This window comes from Portunus trituberculatus, chromosome 13 (genome assembly GCF_017591435.1).
Source record: "Portunus trituberculatus isolate SZX2019 chromosome 13, ASM1759143v1, whole genome shotgun sequence".
NCBI lineage: Eukaryota > Metazoa > Arthropoda > Malacostraca > Decapoda > Portunidae > Portunus > Portunus trituberculatus.
Window position 1 is genome coordinate 7075512 of NC_059267.1, and position 24993 is coordinate 7100504.

Sequence of the window (24993 nt, forward strand, 5' to 3'; positions counted from 1 at the left end):
TCCTAGGATACTGCTAGGCTACACCATTAAACATAGTGAGATAAACATCTGATATACTGTACGGTCATGTAATACTTAGGTGATGGACAAGAGGGTGAGAGATGGAGTGTGCAAGATTAGAAAAAGAAATACTAGTTGATATGAGTGAGCTCTAAGAAATGGCCACCTTAGTACTAAGCGCCACGTTCAAAAACACTTCCCTCTCTCATCATGACCGTTTTCAAAGAATACAGACTATTAGCTAAGTTCTAAAGGGTATTTGTCCTGTTGATAATTCAGAAAACTTGTTAACATGTCACTAGAATTACAAACATCCTGAAAAACCTGTCACTTCAACTATAGTCCGACTCAAATATAAAGGCCGCTCAGGGGGGGGAGACCTTCACCAAATGTCGCAGCCCCAATTAAAGGATTAACACTGAAGTGTGAAGAAACACCCATCTCTCTCTCTCTCTCTGGCTTGTTACTTCCTCCTGTTTCTTATTACTATATACTCTATTGGGGTGGTGAAAATGCAGGCTGTGTCTCGCAGACTTGATTGATGCCAAAGCAGATTCATCGAACAGTTCTCTCACTGACGTTTGTTGCTTTTGCTGTCCGGGCAATAGCTTTGGAGAAATAAATTATAGGTCCTCCCTTTGCCTTCTCCTCTAAGCAGAACTTGTCGACTCTGTAAATAACTTCTTTCTCTTGACTATGAAGGTTGCGATGGTGAGTAGCGCGGACGAGATATTCACTTTCCATCGTGAGCGACAGGGAGGAGGAGTGACTCGATTTGACCTGGGGATTATCAGCGGTCAGGGAGGTTGCCCTCATCCATGTTCAGCCTTGAAAAGTACCAACGCTGGAGAGCAGTGGTGCTACATTTCATGGTATCTATACAAAATCATTGTCTTCATTACACTAAAACAATATTCAAAGCTCTCTATACATCCTTATTAGAAATTTAGAGGAATACACTTTTATGACGGTTCATTAAGATGTAAGCTAATAATGAGATCGAAACATGTGCTATGGTGGTTGGCACGCCGCAGCCGGGGAATCACCATTAGGTCTCCCCCATGAGCGGCCTTCATATTTGAGCCGGACTATAGACCCCTTTGAAAATAGTGAAGGTGCAGTGTGGAAGTGTTTCAGAATATGGGTCATGCAAAGATAGTCTTTAAACTACCATAATCAACTTATACAGTACTACATCCCTTCGTACGTTCAACTTTTCAGACTACCATTGCTTCATTTAATGAATCCCAAACTGGAAGTGTATGTCACCCAATGCACTGGGTTACAAAAACAAGACATACATTACTCATTTATTTAGAACTTCAGCCTGTGAGGATACATTTTGTTCCTGAGTCCGAAGGGAGTGCCCAGGTAGCCAAACAGCATCTTCTTGTCCTCACGCTTGCGGATCACAGACATCACCATGCCATCCACAACCGCCTGGTCCTTCTTGCGCTGGGCAGACGGCACATATTTCTGCACAAAGGATCCACATTGTATTACTGCTGTTACTATGATGAATAAAGCTTAAGACAGTAGGACACAGCAGTGCTTCATTGTGTATTACTGCTGCTCCTACCATGACTTCAGCTAAGGCAGTAAGACACACAATGATTGATTATTACTGCAGCTGGTACTATGACTTCAGCTAAGACAGTAAAACACCCATGATTCATTGATTGATTTCTTATCTTAGTGGTGTAATAAAGGTATTTATGAGAAGAGCAAAGAGACCAAACCAATTAATACAGTTATTATACAGTGAGGCAAGGTATGTTGACTCACACACCTCACACCCTTGAATGCAGAAATTACATTGAAGAAAAAGCAATAAAGATCAAACAAAGTTGAAGGAAAAGGAATAAAGATAAAAATAAAATACTATATGGAAACGACAAGGATAAAATACCATCACACACACACAGCTCACAGTTTAACCCAGCCCAGAGTGATTCCCTCACCTCCTGCTTCTGTTCAAAGATGTCTCCTTCCTCCTTCTTGGGACGCTTGGCCTTGATCCTCCTGAAGTACTTATCATCGATGTTCTTGGGGACACTGAACGCATTGATGTCCAGCTTGGTGGCCGTGGCAATCAGGTAAATCTGGTTAACGCGGCGCAGAGGGCAGGCATTGATCTTGAAGGGACCTGAGGGAGGGACAAGGCAGTCAGTGGGCAGTCAACACACAGACTTGTATGTATTCTCAAACACTTTTGTATTTCACCTCCACTATTTCAAAAGACTAAATTTACACAAATAAAAACATTTTTACATCTCTAGAAGCAGATTGACAAGATTTCTGCATTGTTAACTGGAGAAACTCTTGAAAATCCTGCTAATCATCTCTATGGCTTTGGAAAATAATCACGGTGAGAAAACAAAGCATTTCTGAATACAGACCACAGATGTCAGACTGTGTATGATAGAGACCTACAACAGGCAAGAACTAGGAAATAACACTGGATAGGAGATTAACAATGGTGTCTGTGAAAAAGAACTAGAACAAACAACTGTCTTACAAGAATGACTAGGAAACAATATTCAGCACTGAATTAATAATGGTGTCCATGATAGACCTAAAACAGATAAGACTGACTAAGAAACAAGACTTGGCAAGAAATAAATAACAGTGTAATGAGGACCAAGAATTGCCATTACCTTATAGATTAGATAGAAAAACAGGACTTGGCAATAAATTAATAATGGTGTCTGTGATGAGAACCTAAAAAACTTAACTTCTTTAAATGACAGACTATTATAAAACAAGAATTGGCAATAAATCAATAATGGCCTATGTGTAGAGTTTAGAATAGCCAGTAAGATAATAACAACAATAATAATTAGAAGAAAAATGACTGCAGAAAATTAACAACAGCATCACTGGGAAGACTGAAGAGAGAGAAAGAAGTTAGTCAAATAAATGGAATGGAGGAGAAAGAATGGAAGAAACCAAAAGAACGTAAAGGAAAGAAAAGGAAATTCAGAGAAAAGAAAAGCTGAGAGAATGAAAGAAAACAAAAAGAGAAAGGTTAGTTACAATATAATCACATTTATCTCACCCAAGACAAGAGAGTGAACCAAACAACCACAACCACCACCACTAGAGAAAGAGACAAAGAGAAAAACTGACAATACAAGAAAATAAGGAGAGAAAAAAGTTATAATACAACTACTCTAACTCCCCCTAAACAAATAAGAGAACCAAACCACCACCATCACCACCACTAGAGAAAGAGAGAGAGAAAAGTTGATGATATGAGAGAAAAACATGGAAAAAGATAAAAAAAAAGTTACAATTACACTTTATCTCTCCCAAGACAAGAGAGAGAACAAAACCACGACCACCACCACTAGAGAGAGACAAGAGAGGTGGAAGAAAGTGGAGTCCTCACTGCCATGGAGAGATAGAAAGGCAATTAGAAGTGCGGCTAAAGAGTTTCTAGAGCAGGCATGGAGAAAATGTCAGTGTAAATTGTATTCCCTGCTTTGTGTTCTCTGTTCTTTCCTTCTGCAGGCTGTGGAAGGACCAAGACTAGAACACTGGAGGGACTCAGGACATATGAAGTAATATAAAGCATAAAAGGTCATAAGAAGAAAAAAAAAGCTGACAGTAGAGAGAGAGAGAGAGAGAGAGAGAGAGAGAGAGAGAGAGAGAGAGAGAGAGAGAGAGAGAGAGAGAGAAGAGAGAGAGAGAGAGAGAGAGAGAGAGAGAGATTAAAAATAATAATAATAATAATAATAATAATAATAATAATAATAATAATAATAATAATAAATAAATAAAATAAACACCAGGATACGCACCAGTGACAAGACAAAGGCCACTCTTAAGCTGCTTGAGGAACACAACCTTCTTTCCCTTGTGGATGCCGGCCAGGAGGATGCAGATGGTGCCGGGAGTCAGGGTGGACCGCAGGGGCTTTGTGTTGCGCCTTGGGGGAGAGAACAGAACACCTCAGTCAGAGCGGTGTGTATTTACCTAGTTGTAGTTTTACATAGATGTGTGTATTTATCTAGTGTGTGCGTGTGTGTGTGTGTGTAAGAGTAGAAATTATGTCAATCTTTTCTATCCTTTATATATATTATTGTTTCTCTATTTTATTCTTTTCTATTTATTCATCATCCTCCTTATCTCATCTGAGGAGAGGAGAGGAAAGAAGAGGAGTGAAGTGACATGAAGTTGAGATGAGATGAGATGAGAGGAGAGGAGAGGTAAGGTAACATGAGGTGAGGTGAGGTGAGATAAGGTTAGGTCAGATTAAGTTAACTAATATTGAGTTAGGTGAAGTCAAGTCAGGGTCACTCACTTGACACGCTTGGCCCTCTTCTTTGGGTTGGGCTGTGAGGCATAGTAGGCTGGCAGCTTCTTCACACGAACCTTACGTGTCCCGCCATTCTTGTCGCCTCCGATGGGTTTCTCCACAAAGGTCTTGGGCTTCTCGGCTGCCTGCTGTGGGGGGAAGATAGAGACATGCTAGTTATTAAGGCTATTTTACGTCACACACACACACACCTTAACATGCACAAACTTACACTCAAAACTTTACAAAGCAAACAAACTCAAAGATGTGAATTATAAAGACAACAATTTTCTTTTCTCCTTTTCATTTATTCTCAATCTTTCTATTTTCTTTCCCATTCCTATCTTTTTTTTTTGGTAGATAAAGATGTGAATTACTAAAAATATTCTATTTTCTCCTCCTCCTCTTCCTTTGCATTCATTTTGTGCAATTTTCACTCTTCTCTCTTTTTTTTTCATTCCCAGCTTCTCCCTTTGATAGATAAAGAGGAAACATTAATTATTATTATTTTCATTCCTTCTGTTACCTTTATTTCCTCTCTTTCCTTTTCCAATCAATTTCTTCCATGCCTTCCCATTTTAGTCTGTCCCCCCTCTCTCTCTGGAAGAAAGCAAAAAAGGAGAGACAAGAAAGGATGAGAAGAAGGGAGAGGGGAAGGAGAAATAGGATGAGAGGAGGAAGAGGGAGAGTGATAGGAAGAGCAGCCAAACACCAAACGTCGAACACACACACACACACACACTTCACCTTAATGTTTTTACTCTTGGGCTTGCCGAAGCGAACGCCGCCCGGCTTGATGGAGCGGCGAACTGTTTTGGTTTGCACCATCTGGAAACACAACAGAAAATGAAAATATAATCTTCATGTCTCACTGTTTGTAAGCCCTCATACTATAGGGAAATTGGAAGTAAAAGCTATAAAAATAAATAAATAAATAAATAAATAAATAAATAAATAAATAAATAAATAAATCAAAAAAAAAATAAATAAAAAAAATAAATAAAAATAAATATAAATAAAAAATACAAATACATAAAAGTGAAATATATAAAATAAGTCAATAAATAATAATAAATACATATATACTACTACTACTAAAATAAATAAATGAAATAAATAAAAAATAGAAAAAAAATCTCTGTTATTTCACTGACTTATCTTTTCAATTCTGGAAATAATAATGTTTTTCTTTCAAGTCATACAGGGAAAATGGAAAAGATATACAGTCCTTCCCTATTTCAAACTGACACTGGAAAACAATAGATGAACGAGTATCAAACAAATATCACGCACTAAGAAAACGATGAAATATAACTCACTGTTTGTTACTTTTCACGATCTATTAAGTTACATTTCGAGAATATTACCTTCAGAATTCACCATGTTTCATATTTTGCTGATTTATTTGTTTTATTTAGCTATTTATGGTTCTTTAAATGTGATAAGTGAGAAATCTGGCAAGGAAATTTGCAAAGAAAGAGGGAAAGAAGTGGAGGAGGAGGAGGAAAGCCTACAAATATAAAAGAAAAAAAGGAAAAGCATAACAGTAAAACAGAGAGAGAGAGAGAGAGAGAGAGAGAGAGAGAGAGAGAGAGAGAGAGAGAGACTTACATGTACATAGAACGAAAATAGCGTTATGAGTTTTCTTAATTTGCATCACAACAATATTTCCCTCCTAAAACCTCCACAGCCAACCACAATCCGGCTACAAAATGCAAAAACACTCAAAACTAATATATTCACTATTACCATAAGCCACGAACATCTTTGAGTTACACCCTTCAGTGCCATGACACGTTAGTTAATTTGCAGTTTCAACAAGTAGACCGTATCATATAATTATTTTCCCCTATGTCTAACAGACTTGGGGGACATCCTGGGAAGGCGGTGTTTTAGGGTGAGGGAAACCAAACCAAACCTAAAATATGTCCTGAAGTTCTTATTAATTTCCGATAGGGTAAAATAGGGGTTAGAAATGCTCGTAGAAGTGTGATCTTGACCGTGAGAATGTGTATCGTTACGTGAGGTGTATTGGTTCAAACTGCAATAATTCCACGTTTCCATATTCATTCTGTTCATTTGGCGATTTTATGCAGCTTCAGAAACTCATGTAGGCGATTAAAATAGTGACGACGCTGGCCATTAATCTTCTGACCTCCACAGACCCTTCCTAATGTAAATAAATCGTGTAATAATACCTAAAACTCAGTCAAAAATGTGTCCCAGTACTGAAGGGATTAACTAAATTTACTTAACCGGTATGGCCTGCAAGAAAACGGTAAATTTAATAACCTAACTACTGCCACTTGGAAGATTAATAAACTGACGTGTATTTTTATTGCTAACCACGCGCCATACACAACAATTAAAGCCTAAAAGTGCCACAAATATTCCCAAACCTCCACATGCCTCACTCAGGGTTTGTTTACATGAAGGCGGGACAACCATGCATATTTATCTCTCATTTATCTAGTCATCCCCGCATAATGGCCCTAATTTCTCCCTTTCCTCGCCTTCACTGGTGTCCCGGCCGTGTGTATGTGGTGTTGGATTGGTGGTGATGACATTGGTGTGGTAGATAACAAGCGATACGTACCTCGTCCCAGAACACACCGCGGCCCGGGCAGGAGGGAGCAGAAAAGAGCTTCCACCAGATGGCTCTTCTATAACAACAAACCTGAAAAATATATACCGTCTTAATAATTGCAATAAATAACTCAATTTATATATATTTCAGTGGTGAAAAAATAGGTTGATATTAATGGTAGCATTATGATTTAAGTTAATACAGTTTAGTGTGAATTACAAACTTTTGACCTCTCACCATCAACTTCACATGAATGAATGAATTTATGTATGTGTTATAATCATAAAAGAATAACAATTAAACGCTAATATGAGAGAGAGAGAGAGAGAGAGAGAGAGAGAGAGAGAGAGAGATAATTTACTTTACACTATACACTTATTCCATTTTTCACTACAAAAGACCATTAAACGTAATTAGATACGCGAAATGAACACGATAAAAACCCCATCATTAATATGATGTTTGCAGAGAGAGAAGTGGACAAAAAACTAAAGTCAAGATTAAAGACTAGACAGAGAGAGAGAGAGAGAGAGAGAGAAAGAGAGAGCCACCTGAGTCTAGCTTCCTGTCCTTCATCTGTCTGGAACTTGTCTGGGGCTTGTGAGGAGATAAAAGTCACAAAACGCAAGATAACTGTATAAAAAGGTACTTGAGTGTGTTTTTGGGTAATTCCTGTGACATATGCATGGTGGACAGGTGTGGGTGTGTGAGGCACGTGTTGACCTGAAGTGACCTGTGAAAAGTAGAATGAGGGCAGAGCATGCGGCACCAGTCACACACTTGATACTTAGATATTTGATACACAGCCTAGGTATGTAAAATATATGGGTGTGTGTCGTGGAAATCTTTCTCTATCCATTACTTACCTCTAACACAATCTTCAATTCATGGAAAGCTTCATCAACGGTAACTATACAAGCTATCAAGTATCAAGCTTTAGGTCAGTATGGATCATGACACGTTCCTTCATTCATCTCACACGATAGATAACACAAGCTACAGATTTAGATCATACAGTTTCTTAGTTGACATCCTGGAAGAGGCTTATGCCAGTGGCTCCAGATCTTCATTTCTGTATTTTGGTAGCTTGTGATGGATCTCATGTGCTTTATAATCATTATATAGATTTTGATTTGCCCAGAATTTGTCTAATTTTGCCTCAAATTTCTTTCCGGAAATTGCTGAAACTACCCACTCAGGCAAAAGGTTCCAAGAATTTACTATCCCACAGGGAAAGGCATATCTCTTGACATTTAATCTGGTTCTTGATTTGAAAAGTTTCAGTGAATTTCCTCTACTTGTTCTAATTTCATTAGATTTGAGTAATCCCTAGCAATATATCTCATCATATTTTCCAGTAAGAATCTTGAAAGTTTCAATCATATCTCCCCGTGCCCTTCTGTAAGCTAGTGTTGGTAGCTTCAGCTTCCTGAGTTTTTCTTTATAATTGAGACCTTTTAGTTCTGGAACCATCCTTTGTAGCTCTACATTGCACAGGGAGGCGGTGGCGTAGTGGATAAAGTGGTGAGCGTGGGATCGGGCAGACGTCCACGCGTAGGTTCGAATCCCACCACGTACAGCCTTATAACACTTTGCCATTTGTCGAGTGGTTTAAAGTTACCTACATGTCAACTTGATACCCAGGTTGTAGGTGGTTACACCAAAGATTAGCTTCGGGGGTGATGTGGGCCCTAATATGGGTACCACTATTAATAAAGTTGCCTGTGCCACTAATGGGCGGAAGCTGAACAACGCTTCCCATACACTCTTCAAGTGTGCCTACAAGTGCTATAGGCCTTACTGTAAAAAAAAAAAAAGAAAAAAAAAAAAAAATCTCCACCAATCTCAATATCTTTCAGGGGGTGAGGATTCCAGACCAAGTTTGCATATTCTAGATGTATTCTTATCACTGTTTTGAACAGTGCTTTATAAACCTCAGCGTCCAATGCAATAAAAGTTCTTCTAATTAGCCCCACTAATTTATTTACTTTATTTATCTTTTCAGCCAGATGGTCAGCACAACTTAATTTATCATTGATAATGATTTCTCTTCAAAGATTTCATTCTTGTTCATAATCTGTTTTCTCTTTATCTTTGTCCATAGTTTCTTGTTCATAGGTAGGTTTTCATTTGTTTTCCTCCTAGAGTAATTAAAATTTTCTATCATTCATGGACACTTTTATTTATGTATCATGTATCATCAGCACATGCTACTGGTCTGTGTGTCACAAGGAGAGCCTACACACACACACACACACACACACACACACACACACACACACACACACACACACACACACACACACACACACACACACACACACACACACGGCCCGGTAGCTCAGTGGTTAGAGCGCTGGCTTCACAAGCCAGAGGACTGGGGTTCGATTCCCCGGCCGGGTGGAGATATTTGGGTGTGTCTCCTCACGTGTAGCCCCTGTTCACCTAGCAGTGAGTAGGTGCAGGATGTAAATCGAGGAGTTGTGACCTTGTTGTCCCGATGTGTGGTGTGTGCCTGGTCTCAGGCCTATCCGAAGATCGGAAATAATGAGCTCTGAGCTCGTTCCGTAGGGTAACATCTGGCTGTCTCGTCAGAGACTGCAGCAGATCAAACAGTGAAACACACACACACACACACACACACACACACACACACACACACACACACACACACACACACACACACACACACACACACACACCTATACACAACAAGTAATGTACAGAGAAGGTGGGATATATTTATGAACCTTTATAATGAAGGGATTAACAGATATGTTCCTAAAATCAGATCCAGTGAGGAAGAGAGAAAGGAAGTCTGGTATAGCACAAGATATAAATCAGTGAAAGTGAAAAAGAAAGCAGCATGGAATAGATAGAGAAAAAGAGGACATAACAATTGGAAAATTAATATGTCCAAACACTAAGACAGGACAAAGGAACTATGAGAAAGATATAGTAGTTGACAATTGCAAAAATGAGCTGAAAATGAAAAAAAAAAAAATCAAACAATAGATAGATTAAAAGTTGATAATGTCACATATGAGGATGCAAGATCACCGGCAGAAATAATGAATGGGTGCTTTGAATCTGTATTCACCAAAGAAAATAAGTTTGAAGGAGCAAGAGCAGGGCACAAAAACAAGATAATGAGGGAAATTCATGTGGAAGTCAAAGAAATCAAGAAGATAATGAAAACGTTGGATGTGAATGAGGCTCAAGGATCAGATGGGGTGTCAAACTGAATACTGAGGGAATGTAATGACCAGCTAGCAGAGGTATTACATAACATCATAGTATGGTCTTTTAAGAAAGAAGAAGTCCCTTTAGATTGGAAAATGGCCAATATTGTATTATTTTTCAAGGGAGGTAACGAAGAAAAACCACTGAACTACAGACCAGTGTCCCTAACAAGTGTGGTTGCAAAAATAGCAGAAAAAATTGTTAAAGACAGATGGATGCAACAGCTAGAAGAGTCACATGCATTGACTGAACAACAATTTGGTTTCAGAAGTGGAAGATCTTGTGTCACAAACTTATTGAGTTTCTTCAGTAGAGCAATAGACATAATTCAGGAAAGGGACAGATGGGCAGACTGTGTCTACTTGGATCTAAAAAAGGCTTTTGATAAAGTACCACATCAGAAATTGCTATGTAAAATTAAAAACGTAGGTGGTTTACAGGGAAAAGTACTGGACTGGATAACAGATTTCTTAAAAGGCAGAGAAAAAAAATTAGAACAGTATTAACAGATGAAGAATCAAAATGGTGTACAGTTGTAAGTGGAGTTCCACAGGGAACAGTTAGAACATAAGAACATAAGAAAAGAGGGAAGCTGCAAGAGGCTGCCAGGCCTACACGTGGCAGTCCCTGTGTATTTAAAGCTACCTAATTCCATCTATCATCCCCATCCATAAACTTATCTAATCTTCTTTTAAAGCTCCCTATTGATTCAGCCCTGACTACATGACCACTGAGTCTGTTCCACTCATCAACCACTCTGTTTGAAAACCAGTTTCTTCCCATTTCTTTCCTAAACCTGAATTTTTCAAGTTTAAACCCATTATTTCTGGTTCTGTCCCTGGTACTGAGGACCTTTCTCCTCTTCGCACCAGCAGACACAACTTGTCACTCCTCATGGTCCTGCATCTCATTACTTTGTAAGGAGACTGCAGGAACTACCACTCCCTCAGGCACTGAGTTCACCCGACAGAACTCAGCCTGCAGGTCAGAGATTTGCCCTTGAAACTCCTCCCGCACCTCTGAGATCCTTCGATGGAACTTTGCCTCCACCTCTGAGACCTTCATAACAAAGGCCTTGAGGATAGGAAAACTAACACCCACCCAAAACCGCAGGGAAAGCAGCCATCTCTACGTAAACAAGCCACAGATCACACTCCACTAACAGGAGACATGTCGCTGCTATCAGAGACACACCTGACCACTAGGAAGGTTGACCTGAGACTCCCAGTAATCTTCATAGTGTACATTAATGAAATGGTAGACAAGGTGGACAGTTATGTAAACTTATTTGCAGATGACGCAAAGTTACTGAAACGAGTGGAAAATGACATGGATCGTGAAATGCTACAGAAAATAAGATACATGAGTGGAGCAAGAAATGGGAAATGGAATTTAATGCAAAGTGGTAGAACTAGAGAAAAGCAAAAGAAGACAGACAAAATCTTACACTATGGGGATGAGTAGAAATTCAGAAAACAAAAGAAGAAAACTCCTGGGTGTTACAGTAAATGACAATTTATCTCTGGAAAAATATGTAAACAATTCAGAAAACAAAAGAAGATAAACTCCTGGGTATTACAGTAAATGATAATTTATCTCTTGAAAAATATGTAAACAAATCATTGGGAAACATGAATTACAAAGAACAATGAAATGGGCATTTACTTATATAGATGAAAAGGTGATGAAAAAACTAATAGAATGCATGATTCAACCTAAACTAGAATATGCTGCACTTAAATGGTCACCACATAATAGAAAAATGTATAAGGAAGATAGAAAAGATTGAAAAAGCTGCAACCAAACGGGTTCCAAGTTTGAGAGACCTAACTTGTGAGGACAGATCAAAGAGATTAAAACTTTCAACATTGCAACATAGGCGAGAAAGAGGAGACCTAATTACTATATACAGGGCATGGACCAAGTTGACAAAGAAGTCATTGATGTGGGACTCAAGAAATACACGGGGACACGGCATGAAATTGAAAAAGACCGTGTGTAGAAGAGACATTAAGAAATATAGTTTTCCAAACAGAATCATAGAAATATGGAACAATTTGGATGAAAGTAGTTCAAGCAAGAAATATTCATGACTTTAAGGCTAAACTGGATGTCTATAGATATGAAGACAGGACAGCATCAGCATAGCTCTTTTCCTGTAAGACACAACTAAGTAAATACAACTAGTTAAATACACACACACGCCTAAACTAGAATATGCAGCAGTGGTGTGGTCACCATATAGACAGAAGGACATCAGGAAACTAGAAAGAATCCAAAGGATATCTACACAGATGATGCCAGAAATAAAGGATCTTCCCTATGAAGAAAGACTGAAGGATAGCTGGGAAAGAGGAGATCTGATAACAATGTATATAAGTTAGTAAACTGTATGGAAAAGATAGATAGACAAGACCTATTATCACTGACAGAGGACGGAGATACACAAACAAGAGGACACTCCAAGATCATGAAAAGTCAATGTTGGAGGAAAATTAAAAAGTTTAGTTTTCCACATAGGATGGTGGACATCTGGAACAGATTGAATGAAGAGATTGTAGCAGCAGAAAGTGTGCACAAATTTAAGGAAGAGTTGGATAAAAGTAGGTATGGAGACAGGTCACTAGGAACCCCATTTGAACCCTGTAATATACAATTAGATAATTACACACTTTGGTGGTACATCATTATCTTACTATTTTTCTGCATTTATCCTCAATCCATTTCCTGCTCCTTTTATAGTCAATGCAACTATAATTTTTTCAGTCTCCTGATTCTACTGAGATAAGCCTGTCATCTGCAAAAAAATAGAGCACTGCTCTGTTGCTGTATCCTCCAGATTGTTCACACACACACACGCACACGCACACCCACACACACACACACACACACGTAGTGTAGTGGTTAGCACGCTCGACTCACAATCGAGAGGGCCGGGTTCGAATCGGCGGCGAGGCAAATGGGCAAGCCTCTTAATGTGTAGCCCCTGTTCACCTAGCAGTAAATAGGTACGGGATGTAACTCGAAGGGTTGTGACCTCGCTTTCCTGGTGTGTGGAGTGTGTTGTGGTCTCATTCTTACCCGAAGATCGGTCTATGAGCTCTGAGCTCGCTCCATGATGGGGAAGACTGGCTGGGTGACCAGCAGGCGACCGTGGTGAATTACACACACACACACACACACACACACACACACACACACACACACACACACACACACACACACACACACACACACACACACAGGAGCTGTATGTGATCTGTGTGCCTACAGGAGTGTGGCACCATGTCGTGGATGAGAGGTGGCAGACAGCTGGGTGTGGTGGCAGCGGCGGCAGGTGGCTCGGTGGTTGGGTTCCTCCTGGGGCGAGATGAGCGGAGAGTGTCTGTGGATGCTTCCTGGACCACTGGCTACACTCCCTCCGTCAAGTGGGACTGGAACTGGGACAGGTAAACTCTGGTACACTCTGGAACTCCCTGCCTGCTTCTGTACTTCCAGCTTCCTGTGACTTGACTTAATTTAAGAGGGAGGTTTCAAGACATTTATCCCTTTATTTTTTGGCAAACTCTCTCAGACCTCCAAGGGGACTGGCAACTAAGTGGGCCTTTTTTCATTTATGTTATCCTTGGCCAGCTTTCCCCTTTTACATAAAAAAGGTATGCCTCCTTGCTTTGCTCCTTCTCTCCTTTGCTGTCTTGGGATCTGCATGTACTAATTGTAACAGGAGGTAAAAATGTATCTATCACTGATTCAAATTGGATACATGCAAAACAAAATTGTGATTCATGCTTTTTATTTTTTATTTTGCATTTATGAAAGACATGAATGTTCTTCCTTCATTCCTGTGCTGTTCATTGTAAAAATAAAACAAACTACTTTACCTGTCTTCTGAAACACATCTGCATTGCATCTTCACCATTTTCAAAGGGCTCTAGTTGAAGTGACAGGTTTTTAAGGATGTTTCTGTAATTCTAGGGACATGTTAACAAGTTTTCTGCATTATCAACAGGAAAAATACTCTAGAACTTGGCTAATGGTCTGTGAAGTCTTTGGAAATGGTCATGGTGAGAGAGGGAAGCATTTCTGAATATGGGACTTTTTTCTCCTGACAGAAGAGATGCTGACAGTCTAGTGAAACCTCTAAAACACAAGCCAAACTACAACAACAACAACAACAACAACCTCACCAACACCAGCCATTTCAGCAACGACATCAACAACAACATGATTGAAGCGCGAGAAGAGAAGCTGGAGAAGGAACGAGCCACAGCCTCCCGCCACCTCATCTTTGTGCGCCACGGCCAGTACAACCTCCAGGCCTCCACAGACCAGGACCGCACCCTCACTAAATTGGGTGCGTGCCTTCTCAGCTCTCTATTTCACTATCTATCTCTATATGTATCTACCTATCTGTCTACCAGTCTGCCAATCTCATAAAGGGTGGCCCAGATACACATACACACACACACACACACAAACACACTGTGCAGAGTTATAAAGCAAAAAGAGGATTGTGAAATACTGCAGAAAGACCTAAATAAGATCTGGGAATGGAGTAAAAAGTGGGAAATGGAATTCAATGTGGACAAAAGCCATGTCATGGAAATGGGAAAGAGTGAAAGATGACCCGTGGGAATCTAAAAGATGGGAGATGGAGTAGAACTGGAGAAAGTTAAAAAGGAAAAGGATTTAGGAGTGACGATGGAAGAAAACAATCAACCGGTAAGCCATATTGATAGAATTTTCAGAGACATATAATTTGCTAAGGAATATTGGAGTAGCATTTCACTACATGGACAAAGAAATGAAGAAATTGATAAGTACTATAATAAGACCCAGATTGGAATATGCAGGAGTAGTGTGGATCCCTCATAAAAAGAAATGCATAAGGAAGTTGGAGAGACTACAAAAAATGGCTACAAGAATGGTTCCAGAATTTGAAGGGATGACGAGGAGAGACTAAAGGCTATGGATCTACCAACCCTGGAACAGAGAAGGGAGAGAGGGGATCTGATACAAGTTTATAAATTGATCAACGGAATGAACCAAGTGGATAATGAGAAACTGATCCTGAAAGAAGAATATGACATTCGAAGCACAAGATCGCATAGTAAAAAGCTGAGAAAGGGAAGATGTCTGAGAGATGTTAAAAAATATAGTTTCCCACAAAGATGTGTTGAGACTTGGAACAATTTGAGTGAAGAAGTGGTGTCAGCAACGAGTGTGCATAGTTTTAAAGAAAAATTAGATAAGTGTAGATATGGAGACAGGGCCACACGAGCATAAAGCCCAGGCCCTGTAAAACTACGACTAGATAAATACACACACACACACACACACACACACACACACACACACACACACACACACACACACACACACACACACACACACACACACACACACACACACACACACACACACACACACACACACACCGAGGCTTGAATATGCAACAATACAGTGGGCTCCGAACTTAAAGAAACACATAAGGAAACTAGAGAAAGTACAGAGGGCTGCAACAAAAATGGTGCCTGACTTAAGAGATTTGACTTATGAAGACAGACTGAAAAGAATGCAACTTCCGACCCTGGAAAACAGAAGAAAAGGGGAGACCTGATAGCAATATACAGAGTGATGATTGGCATGGAAAAATGGATAGGGAAGATCTGTGTATGTGGAATGAAAGAATGTTGAGAGGGCATGGGAAAAACTAAAATGGCCACTTATAGGAGAGATGTGAAAAAATATAGCTTCCCTCATAGAAGGGTGGAAGCATGGAATAGTTTAGACGTGGAAGTGGTCAACGCAAGGAATATTCATGATTTTAAGAAAAAGCTGGACATTAATAGATATGGAGACGGGACAGCACGAGCATAGCTCTTTTCCCGTATGTTACAATTAGGTAAATACATTAGGTAAATACACACACACACACACACACACACACACACGGTAGCTCAGTGGTTAGAGTGGTTAGAGCGCTGACTTCACAAGCCAGATGAGGGTTCGATTCCCCGGCCGGGTGGAGATATTTGGGTGTGTCTCCTTCACGTGTAGTGTTCACCTAGCAGTGAGTAGGTACGGGATGTAAATCGAGGAGTTGTGACCTTGTTGTGGTGTGTGGTGTGTGCCTGGTCTCAGACCTATCCCAAGATCGGAAATAATGAGCTCTGAGCTTGTTCTGTACGGTAACGTCTGGCTGTCTCGTCAGAGACTGCAGCAGATCAAACAGTGAATTACACACACACACACACACACACACACACACACACACACACACACACACACACACACACACACACACACACACTAGAACTATTAAATAAAAAATTCCAGGAGGTCTTTACTAAGGAATCCAAATTCGAGAGGCCACAGAGTAATAGAGAGACAATCTATATGAAAGAGATTAAAGTAACCAAGCTTGAAATAAAAGAGTTAATGAAGGAACTGGATGAAGAGAAGGCAATGGGACCAGATGAAGTCTCAGGCAGAATACTGAAAGAATGTAGGGAAGAACTAGCAAGTCCTATATACAACATCATAAAATGCTCAATAGAAAATGGAACAGTGCCAGTAGAATGGAAAAGAGCTGAGGTGGTTCCCATATATAAGAGCAGAAGGAAGGAAGAACCTCTAAATGTCAGATCGTTATCACTAACTAGTGTAATATGCAAGATGTGTGAAAGAATAATAAAGAAACAATGGATCGAGTTCCTTGAAGACAACAAATTAATATCAAATAGCCAATTTGGTTTTAGAAAAGGACGGTGTTGTGTAACTAATTTATTGAGTTTCTATTCTAGAATAGTTGATAAAGTACAAGAGGGAGAGGGATGGGTTGACTGCATTTATTTGGATTTAAAAAAGGCATTTGACAAAGTGCCACATGCAAGATTACTGTGGAAGTTAGAGGAGAAGGGTGGCTTAAAAGGAAGCACATTGAGATGGATAGAAAATGATTTGAGGGGGAGAGAAATAAGGACGGTAGTTAAAGATATGAAGTCAAAGTGGAGAGCAGTAGAAAGTGGAGTGCCACAGGGGTCAGTATTGGCACCAATACTTTTCCTCATTTATATTAACGACATGCCAGAAGGAGTGAACAGCTACATAAATTTGTTTGCGGACGATACGAAACTGTGCAGAGTTATAAAGCAAAAGGAGGATTGTGAAATACTGCAAGAAGACCTAAATAAGATCTGGGAATGGAGTAAGAAGTGGAAATGGAATTCAATGTGAACAAAAGCCATGTCATGGAAATGGGAAAGAGTGAAAGACGACCTGTGGGAATCTATAAGATGGGAGATGGAATAGAACTGGAGAAAGTCAAAAGGAAAAGGACTTAGGAGTGACGATGGAAGAAAACAATCAACCAGTAAGCCATATTGATAGAATTTTTAGAGAAACATATAATTTGCTAAGGAATATTGGAGTAGCATTTCACTACATGGACAAAGAAATGATGAAGAAATTGATAAGTACTATAATAAGACCCAGATTGGAATATGCAGGAGTAGTGTGGACCCCTCATAAAAAGAAACACATAAGGAAATTGGAGAGGCTACAAAAAATATCTACAAGAATGGTTCCAGAATTTGAAGGAATGACATATGAGGAGAGACTAAAGGCTATGGATCTACCAACTCTGGAACAAAGAAGGGAGAGAGGAGACCTGATACAAGTTTATAAATTGATCAACGGAATGAACCAAGTGGATAATGAGAAACTGATCCTGAGAGAAGAACATGACATCCAAAGCACAAGATCGCATAGTAAAAAGTTGAGAAAAGGAAGATGTCTGAGAGATATTAAAAAATATAGTTTCCGGCAGAGATGTATTGAGACGTGGAACAGTTTAGATGAAGAAGTAGTGTCTACAACGAGTGTGCACACTTTTAAAGTAAGATTGGATAAGTGTAGATATGGAGATGGGGCCACACCAGCATAAAGCCCAGGCCCTGTAAAACTACAACTAGGTAAATACTAGGTAAATACACACACACACACACACACACACACACACACACACACACACACACACACACACACACACACACACACACACACACACACACACACATTGAGATGGATGGAAAATTATTTGAGGGGGAGAGAAATAAGGACGGTAGTTAAAGATATGAAGTCCATGTGGAGAGCAGTAGAAAGCGGAGTGCTGCAGGGGTCAGTATTAGCACCAATACTTTTCCTCATATATATAAACGACATGCCAGAAGGAGTGAACAGCTACATAAATCTGTTTGCGGACGATACAAAACTGTGCAGAATTATAAAGCAAAAAGAGGATTGTGAAATACTGCAGGAAGACTTTAATAAGATCTGGGAATGGAATAAAAAGTGGGAAATGGAATTCAATGTGGACAAAAGCCATGTCATGGAAATGAGAAAGAGTGAAAGACGACCCGTGGGAATCTATAAGATGGGAGATGGAGTAGAACTGGAGAAAGTAAAAAAGGAAAAGGACTTAGGAGTGATGATGGAAGAAAACAATCAACTGGTAAGCCATATTGATAGAATTTTCAGAAAGACATAATTTGCTTGGGAATATTGGAGTAGCATTTCACTACATGGACAAAGAAATGATGAAGAAATTGATAAGTACTATAATAAGACCCAGATTGGAATATGCAGGAGTAGTGTGGATCTGATACAAGTTTATAAATTGATCAACGGAATGGACCAAGTGGATAATGAGAAATTGATCCTGACAGAAGAATATGACATCCGAAGCACAAGATCACATAGGAAAAAGCTGAGAAAGGGAAGATGTCTGAGAGATGTTAAAGAATATAGTTTCCCACAAAGATGTGATGAGACGTGGAACAGTTTGAGTGAAGAAGTGGTGTCAGCAACACGAGTGTGCATAGTTTTAAAGAAAAATTGGATAAGTGTAGATATGGAGACGGGGCCACATGAGCATAAGGCCCAGGCCCTGTAAAACTACAACTAGGTAAATACACACACACACGCACACACTAGAATGTATGGATTACCTAAGAAATAACGAACCGGACGTAATGTGTGTAGTGGAAACAAAGCTAAGGCCCGAAATAAAGCTAGATTGGTTTGTTGTAAAACACTACAAAGTATGGAGAAATGATAGAAAAATTAAAGGAGGTGGTGGTATATTGGTTCTTACTAAGGAAAATCTTATAGTGAAGGAGGTGAACTATAGTAAGAGAAATGAGGAAGTGATAAGTATGCTTATAACAGATGGTAAGAGGGACATTAATATTATAACAGTATACATACCACCCAGAACCAGTGCTTGGGAATATGAACAATACCAAATGGTGATGAGAAATACTCTAGACAGAATGAAGCAAGAACTCATCAGAAAGGATAGAGTGATGATAGTTGGAGACTATAATTGCAAAGAAATAGTGTGGGAAGACTACGAAGTGGTGAACGGTGAGTGGGCAGAAGAATTGTTAAAGGTAGCAACAAATAACTTGATGACACAGTGGGTGAGATCACCAACAAGGTGCAGGGGACAAGATGTTGCAGCAAGGTTGGATTTGGTATTTACCAGGGAATCTCTAAAAGAGGAAATTGAACATGAATGTCCCTTGGGGAAAAGCGATCATGATGTCCTAAGCTTTGAGCTGGATACGGAATTAAGCACGAATAAGATTGTGGAACACAGGGAAGGAAAATTAAATTATACTAGGGCAAATTATAACCATATAAGGGAGTTCTTTAATGAAATTGACTGGTCCGTGGTATACCAGGAAAGGGATATGCAATTGAAATACGATAAATTTATGGATTTGTATAACTCTGCTGTGAAAAAGTTTGTGCCATATCACAGAAAGAGGACTTTAAATAATAAACAGTGGTTTAATAGAAATTGTGAAGAAGCAAAAAAGAACAAAGAAAAGGCATGGAAGAAACTTAAGAAAAACAGTGATGTATTATCAAGAGAAGTCTACAAAACAGCAAGGAATAGATATGTTGAAGTAAGGAGAACAGCACAGAAGGAATATGAACAGAGGGTGGTGGAAAACTGTGATAGTGACCCAAAATGTTTTACAAATTCATAAATGGAAAACTAAATAAAAGGGAGGCAATAGAAAAGGTAAAAACGGGAAGAAGTATATGAAGATGCTGGAGATATAGCTGAAATTTTGAACGACAACTTTTGCAAAGTGTTTACAAAGGAGGAGCATTTTATGGGAGGAAGGCCTACGGAAATAAAGCAAATGCAGGACATCATGGTTACTAAGGAAGATGTAAGGAAAATTATAAGCAATCTGGATATTAATAAATCAATGGGGCCTGATGGCATATCTGGGAGGTTGCTAAATGAATGTAAGGATCAATTGTTGAACCCCGTATTTGATATTGTGGAAACCTCCATACGAACAGGATTAGTCCCGAAAGAGTGGAAAAGAGCTGACATTGTGCCTATATATAAGAATGGTAGTAGAATGGAACCGCTAAATTATAGACCAGTATCGTTGACTAGTATATTGTGCAAGGTATGTGAAGAAGTAATTAAAGCTAAGTGGAGTGAGTATCTAGAAAGTGAAAACATTCTGAGTGAAAGGCAGTTTGGTTTCAGAAAAGGAAGATCGTGTGTATCCAATTTATTATGTTTTTATTCAAGAGTGACTGACATACTACAACATAGAGAGGGATGGGTGGATGCTATCTACCTGGACTTGAGAAAGGCCTTTGATAAAGTACCACACAATAGACTGATGTGGAAACTAAAGATGATTGGAGGAGTAAATGATAAACTAGCAAAATGGATGGAAAATTACTTAATGGGAAGAGAAATGAGAACAGTGGTGAGAGGAAGGAAGTCCGAGTGGAAGAAGGTAACCAGTGGAGTTCCACAAGGGTCAGTGCTGGGTCCCATCATGTTTTTGATTTATGTTAATGATATGCCAGTAGGAATTGACAGTTACATGAACATGTTTGCGGACGATACTAAAATTATGAGGAGAGTAAAGAATGTGGAAGATTGTAACAAGTTACAGGAAGATCTTGATAAAATATATGAGTGGAGTAAAGAGTGGCAGATGGAATTTAATATAGACAAGACCCATGTTATGAAAATGGGAAGAAGTAGATACAGACCAAACAGGGATTACAGGCTGGGTGATGAGAAAATTAAAGAGACCAATGAGGAGAAAGACTTAGGAGTAACCGTGCAAAACACTTTGTCACCGGAGAAACACATTAACAAGATTTTTTGGAAAACATACAACATGCTTCAAAATATTGGCCTTGCATTCCACTACCTAGATGAAGGAATGATGAAGAAGATATTATGTACCTTAATAAGACCCCAGTTAGAATATGCAGCATGTGTCTGGTCACCGCATATGAAGAAAAATGTGAAGAAGGTAGAAAGGGTACAGAGGCTGGCAACAAGGATGGTACCAGGACTCAGGGAGTTAGACTATGAGGAAAGACTGAGGAAGCTGGGGCTGACCACATTAGAAGAGAGAAGAACAAGAGGAGGCATGATAACTATGTATAAATTGGTGAACAAGATTGACATACTGGATAGAGTTGATAAAGGTGACCACAAGTAATCATCTCCGAGGACATGGAAAAAAGCTAATAAAGGACATCTGTCTAAATGACGTGAGAAAATACAGTTTCCCGCATCGTAGCATTGTTAAGTGGAATAAACTGAGCAGTCATGTTGTTGACACAGTGTGTGTCAATCAGATGAAAGAGAGATATGACAGGAATGGACAAGGAGACAGGACACAGAGAGCTTAGCTCGGGCCCTGTAATACACAAATAGGTAAATACAAATAGGTAAATACACACACGCCCGGTAGCTCAGTGGTTAGAGCGCTGGCTTCACAAGCCAGAGGACCGGAGTTCGATTCCCCTGCCGGGTGGAGATATTTGGATGTGTCTCCTTTCACGTGTAGCTCCTGTTCACCTAGCAGTGAGTAGGTACAGGATGTAAATCGAGGAGTTTTGACCTTGTTGTCCCGGTGTGTGGTGTGTGCCTTGTCTCAGGCCTATCCGAAGATCGGAAATAATGAGCTCTGAGCTCGTTCTGTAGGGTAACGTCTGGCTGTCCATTTGTATACAAATCTCAAATTAAAAATGTGTTCCAGTGTTGGAGGGTTAATAGCAGTGCCACTCTGCAGGTCGGGATCAGGCGGCCCTCACTGGGGAGCGCCTTAAGGAACTAGATTTGCCGTACTCTCGGTTTGTGTACTCCACCATGACACGAGCCACAGAGACAGCCAACATCATCAGGGAGAAGATTGGGGAGGTGGAGCAGATAGACCACTGTGACCTACTGAGGGAGGGAGCACCAGTACCACCCGAGCCTCCCCTGGGAAGTTGGAAGCCAGAGATGCACGTAAGTCTTCTTGTTAGTTGACAGTTGCTGGTTATCGTATTTTAATTGCCTCTGTGTTCCTCAGTGAGTATAGCAAAGATTGAGTACAGGCAAGCCCACACATTTTAACGTAATGATTTGTAATAGCTGGGCAATGCATAGTAAGTAGTTAGGTTACAGTTACTAATGAATGAATAAATAAATAGTAATCATGGTAATAATATCAACAAGGCACATTAGTTGCTCTGACATATATATATATATATATATATATATATATATATATATATATATATATATATATATATATATATATATATATATATATATATTGGTGCAAAAGGGAGAAGGGAGAAAACATTGTCTAAGGAATATATATTAGAGTGGTTAGTGCAGTTATATTAGTTGCAAGTCTCTAAAAGTATCACAATTTGTTGTAGGTTAATAACAGTACATTGAATATTGGTCTGCAGGCTTCTAAAAGTAACATAACTTCTTGTCTGTTATTTAGTCAAGCCTCCATACCACATTTTAACCCTTCAGTACTGGGTCACATTTTTACCTTCAGATTTGGGTACAATTAGACCATTTTATTCACATGAGGAAGGGTCTATGGAGATCAAAAGATTAATGGCCAGAATCTTCACTATTTTAATCCTCTGTATGAGTTTCTGAAGCAGCATAAATCACCAAAGAGTAAGCAGAATTAATATGAAAATGAACCCTGGTACTGAAGGGGTTAACAGCACCTTTCCTCTGACTCCACATGTTTTCCTCCAGAAGTTCTACACTGACGGGGCACGTATTGAGGCTGCCTTCAGGAAGTATGTACACCGAGCTGCCCCCAGCCAGGAGAAGGATAGCTATGAAGTGTTTGTGTGTCATGCAAACGTCATTCGCTACTTTGTGTGCCGGTAAGAAAGCTTCATTTCTCTACTTGATGGATATGCATTGTACAGTTGCTTTAGTGTTGGTGGAGATGGAAATACATAATAGGACTGAAAGTATGTAATAAATGAAGTGAATAAAGGAAGAGGCTCTTGAGAGAATGCCTTGCCTTTTTAGCTTCTCTATGTGAGGATTGAAACACACAATACATAAATAAGGAATTAGTGACAGAAATACCTGTTTTAAGTTATCGGTTATATTTGAACCATGTATGTGAGTAGCTGTCACTGTTAATGTGTTTCAGAGCCCTACAGCTTCCCCCTGAGGCATGGCTGAGAATATCACTGCACAACGGCAGCATAACACACTTGGTGGTGCGACCCGATGGCAGAGTGGCACTGTGGCACCTCGGCGAGTGTGGATACATGCCCCCAGAAAAGATGTCTCGCACCTAACCTAAAACCTAACCTAACCGAACCAGTGCCATTATGTTCCTGATAAGTAGAGTGTTATGTTTATGGGAGGCATATCCAACCAGTGTTCAAGATTATTGTTGATTGGGTTGTTTAGGTGTGCTTCATTTGGTAAGCTGTCCTGCACCTAACCAGTGTTCCTGTTTATATGGAGTTTTGAGGTGTTGGGAGAGGCAGTAAGCTGTCCCACACCAAACCAATGGCAGTACACGCCAGATTATGTTGATTGGTTGATTGAGGTGTTTGGGAGACAATGATTCCACTTGGGTGATGGGAAACACACAGAGCTCTTGGTAGGGTGGAAACTAATTGGTGTTCATGGGCTTACAATTTGTACAGTAGTGACTACATAGTGTATGGTGATGGTGTGTAGGGAGTTGTGGGTGTCGTCAGATGCTGGGTAAGCCAAAGACTGGGGTAGAGAGAGGCATTTGTGATGAAAGTTGTACTGTATTCATGTGTTAAAGTGTTATGGTCCTGGAAATACATGGATTAAATCACTCTGATGCATATTATTAAGATTGAGAATTGCAATTGTAGCCACTGGAAGCTGATAATGTGGTGAGAGTTTTGTCAGTTTACAAACAGCAACAGATGCTTAATGTTTGGTGAGATAGAGGCAGAAGGTGGTAGCGAGTGTTGTGTGGCTTCACTCAGAGCTGGGAGTCTTTGGAGCCTTAATGAAACAGGTGGTAGGAACAATTAGAAGAGCAAGAACAGTATTATCACAAGTGTGTGCACCCTGCATCACTTCTGCCACTGGTGATGTATGTGTGTGCATGTGTGTAGAGAGAGCTGACTGGCTGTATACTAGATTAGGTATTTGCTTGTATAGAGAACTGTTAACTTGCATTATTTATTTGAAGTGACTATGATCTATCAATTGCCAAATAAATGCCAAGCAGTGGTGTAATGCCTGGTCATACTTGTGATATATCTCATTATTGTCTAGAGCAGTTTTTGTAAATCCTTACCAATAAAGTAGTTCATGATTATTGATTAAATGATTGATTACAACCTCTAGTTCATGAATGGGTGAATGTATCATGTAGTGAAGAGTGAAAGTAATGAATGCAAGAGGGAGGTGCATAATAAGTATAAATGTACATTATCTGTGGCTACTCTGGAAGGCGCTCCCAAGAAATGGTTTGTGTGCTCCAGTACA

The 24993-nt window shown here is 39.6% G+C and overlaps 2 protein-coding genes across 4 annotated transcripts; one reads left to right on the forward strand and one right to left on the reverse strand.

Moving 5' to 3' along the window:
• Positions 1-1298: 1298 nt before the first annotated feature.
• LOC123502961 (60S ribosomal protein L6-like) lies at positions 1299-11368 on the reverse strand. Its single transcript, XM_045252253.1, has 11 exons — positions 11294-11368; positions 11045-11189; positions 8513-8578; positions 7754-7806; positions 7537-7620; positions 6897-6977; positions 5048-5128; positions 4307-4449; positions 3804-3931; positions 1962-2146; positions 1299-1476 (listed from the first exon to the last, which is right to left on the reverse strand). Exons 1-11 carry the CDS (start codon positions 11366-11368, stop codon positions 1315-1317), a joined length of 1203 nt encoding a protein of 400 aa, XP_045108188.1. The 3' UTR covers positions 1299-1314.
• LOC123503008 (serine/threonine-protein phosphatase PGAM5, mitochondrial-like) lies at positions 7273-24827 on the forward strand. Of its 3 annotated transcripts, none has more exons than XM_045252360.1 (6): positions 7273-7698; positions 13404-13579; positions 14243-14484; positions 22271-22488; positions 23248-23381; positions 23660-24827. In XM_045252360.1, exons 2-6 carry the CDS (start codon positions 13416-13418, stop codon positions 23808-23810), a joined length of 909 nt encoding a protein of 302 aa, XP_045108295.1. In that variant the 5' UTR covers positions 7273-7698; positions 13404-13415; the 3' UTR covers positions 23811-24827. The 3 variants fall into 3 exon arrangements, with proteins under 3 accessions (XP_045108295.1, XP_045108294.1, XP_045108296.1); XM_045252359.1 differs by having other exon boundaries at positions 7273-7532; XM_045252361.1 differs by having other exon boundaries at positions 7378-7532; positions 23251-23381.
• The last annotated feature ends 166 nt before the right edge of the window (positions 24828-24993 follow it).